This window comes from Nestor notabilis, unplaced genomic scaffold, assembly GCF_000696875.1.
Source record: "Nestor notabilis isolate BGI_N333 unplaced genomic scaffold, ASM69687v1 scaffold5992, whole genome shotgun sequence".
NCBI lineage: Eukaryota > Metazoa > Chordata > Aves > Psittaciformes > Psittacidae > Nestor > Nestor notabilis.
Window position 1 is genome coordinate 1 of NW_009918715.1, and position 2,805 is coordinate 2,805.

Sequence of the window (2,805 nt, forward strand, 5' to 3'; positions counted from 1 at the left end):
TTCCAACCCTAACTATTCTATGGTTCTATAAATAAGAGCTTTTGCATTAGTGTCACACAAAGACTTTTGTTCTTTCTGTCATTTTTTTTGTGTACCAAACCAACCTACCCAGGTAAACAAATTGTTTGTTCTAGAGTTGTTGATTTTACTGTTTTAATTTAAATCTCTTACAGCTGTGATGCTTACTTCTCTCATACTCTTTAATTTTTATAACTATCCTGAAATCTGTATTAGGAATCAATGCCTGTAAACTCCAGATGGACTAAATAGGTTTAGTGGATTTACTAATGTGCTTTGGTGAGAAGCATGTGATTGTTGGTGTGAGAAAGACTAGGAGAGGTACAGGAAGCCATACTAATACTGCTAGGAACAAGTTCAGGGCATTTGTTATGTTCTGCTACTGTTTTGGTAAGGAACAACAAAATGAGAATCTGAAATATAATATTGGGTGATGTAAGCAGAAAAAAGAAACTTGAGTGAATTGTTGCTTACTATGTTTGAAAGAAATGGTGTGAGGAACAGATGACATGGAACCAAACTTCTTCAAAGAAAATTGAAGTGGTTTAGGAAATTGATATAAATGAGAATCTGCCAAGGACCTTGAGACATAGGGTCTGGTATGCTTCAACCTCATCAGTGCAACTTGCTGTAGTATGTGGAGCATGGGTAAGAGCTTCATTTTTTGTTTGCTGTTCATAGCATTGTTTGGGAAATGTGGCCCACACTGCTGCTGCTGCTCAGCTGTTCGGACTCATGAATTCCTGAGTTGTTTTTATCAAGTGCCTGTCTAACCTGCTATTAAAAAAATTCTGTCGGTGGAAGATCTGCAGTCTGCATAGTTAGTCCTTCCTAGTGTAACTCTTACTGAAGTACTACACTGATCTGTTTCTGTGTTGTAATTCAAGCCAGTGGTGATCGTTCTGTACCCCATGGATGTGAGAATGCATTATTGCTGCTGTATTATCTTTTTTTCCCAGAAAGTCTCTTGCACCTGAAGACTTTTCTGTCATCTTTCCTTGTTTCTAATTGCTCATCTTACTTTCTGAAATTCTCTCCAGCGGGTCATTTACACTGGTATGCAGATGCTGCAGAGCACTTGATTCGCATGAGAGCTGAGCTGTGCTCTTAGTGAAGAGAACTGAGAAGATGGACTATATAGCTTATATGGAGGAGTGAATGAGTTCTTAAATATAGCAAGGTTGCTCTATATAGACCAAGAAGTTAGTGATGAGCAGGTCAAATGTTCCAGATCCATAAAATTTCACATTTAAATTAAGTCCATTTTGGTTGTAGTTTCTTATGAAAAAGAAAACATTGTACTTGGTAAACCACCTCAACCTCATGTTAAAAGACTTGCAGTTTCTTGCATTTCGCAAAAGCATGAAACACACGTGAGCTAATAAAGTATTTTCTGTGTAGAGCTTTGTCTAATAGTAATCTTCCATTCCAGATAATGTTCAATAGAAAATTTAAACCTCTTATTGCTGAAAAATGGAGGATCTAACTGTCTTTCTTCAGAAATTATCTGTAGGCAATGGGTACACTATTTGCTGTCAGATTTTTCTTTCCTAGGAAATTTTTCCTATGAATTTTAATTCTGATCAGTTTTTCTATTGTGAGTGCATCTTGATTCTTTTTCCCTGACATCTTACTCCATTGTAGTTATAAACATATTTGTGAATGTTTCCTGTACCATGTAGCTCATTCTCTATATCGATTAGGGTGCGTAGCTGAGTTTTTAGTAAGCCAACAAGTTCCACATAATCCCCTTCAAAACTTAAGGTATCGGTATTTACGGTGTGACATCCTGTATCCCATTTGAATCAAAACCACATCTACATTTGCATATTTGTCATGTACATTTCTCTTGACCTTCTTTTATACAACCTCATTTGAAGTTTCTATTCCTGGGTCACTTTTTTTAGGCTGTCATCAAAACTTTCATCAGTGTTGGCAGAATAATAAACATCTCTAACTGCAGACTGGAACTGAGACTTCCTGTGACCATCTCCTCCTGTGACTGGTTTAGCACTGGAGAACCTCTTGAGGTAGAGAATAGAAGTTATTTCTGTTAGTGCCTTTAGCATCTTGCAACAACATCTGGAAAGAAGAGAGGCAAGAATCCCCTTTTACAATAGTTCAGTTTGAGCATTTTAAGCCTATAACTCTTTCATGTTGTTCTCACTAGATTTTTGCAAACTAATAATCTGCTAAAATAGATCAAATAGTAGTAATGGTAATACCAGAATAAGAAAGAAATACTTTGAAGGAGTTTGTAAGAGTTTTAGATCTTTTCCTAAAGAAAACTATATTGATTCAACAGAGCTGACCTATGTTATCCAATGTTACAGCATTGGTTCTGCAGAATCCTAAATAAAACAAGGAAGAAAACTATATAGGCTATTACATGCTAAATAATCTTTGATTGGTAGGCTTTGATTCATGATGACTTGAAATAAGGTCACTGGAAGTCATCTTACTGAAACTGATTGACAGCCAAGGGCAAATACTGAGCCCTTGTCATGCCCGTTTTCTGTAGTGGTGGTATATCAACAAAGATCTTGAGTTAGGCTGTGGTCAAGAAGAAAACCCTCAAAATGAATTTCTGGCTGTGAATTTGTCTTGCGTCCATTCCCATGCCCTCAGTCCATCTGGGATGAATCATCTGTCTTTGGCTGTAAACGAACTGTTAATTTGTGTTTATAGGATTGGCTGCCCTGGAGACATGGCTCTGGCAAAACAGTTGAAAGGAGTGATGCTGCTGCATTTTTGTTCTATAGTTGGCCTTAATTCATTTGTGTAGGG

At 37.0% G+C, this 2,805-nt stretch overlaps 1 protein-coding gene across 1 annotated transcript in view; it reads left to right on the top strand.

Annotated features, from left to right (window-relative positions):
- Positions 1-329: 329 nt before the first annotated feature.
- The window catches only part of RB1 (retinoblastoma 1), a gene marked incomplete at its 5' end in the record, with an annotated part of 62,741 nt that continues 60,265 nt past the window's right edge, over positions 330-2,805 (top strand). The window contains one exon of the mRNA XM_010009869.1: positions 330-402. Within this exon, the coding sequence (XP_010008171.1) occupies positions 330-402 (73 nt within the window). The remainder of the gene's footprint in view (positions 403-2,805) is intronic.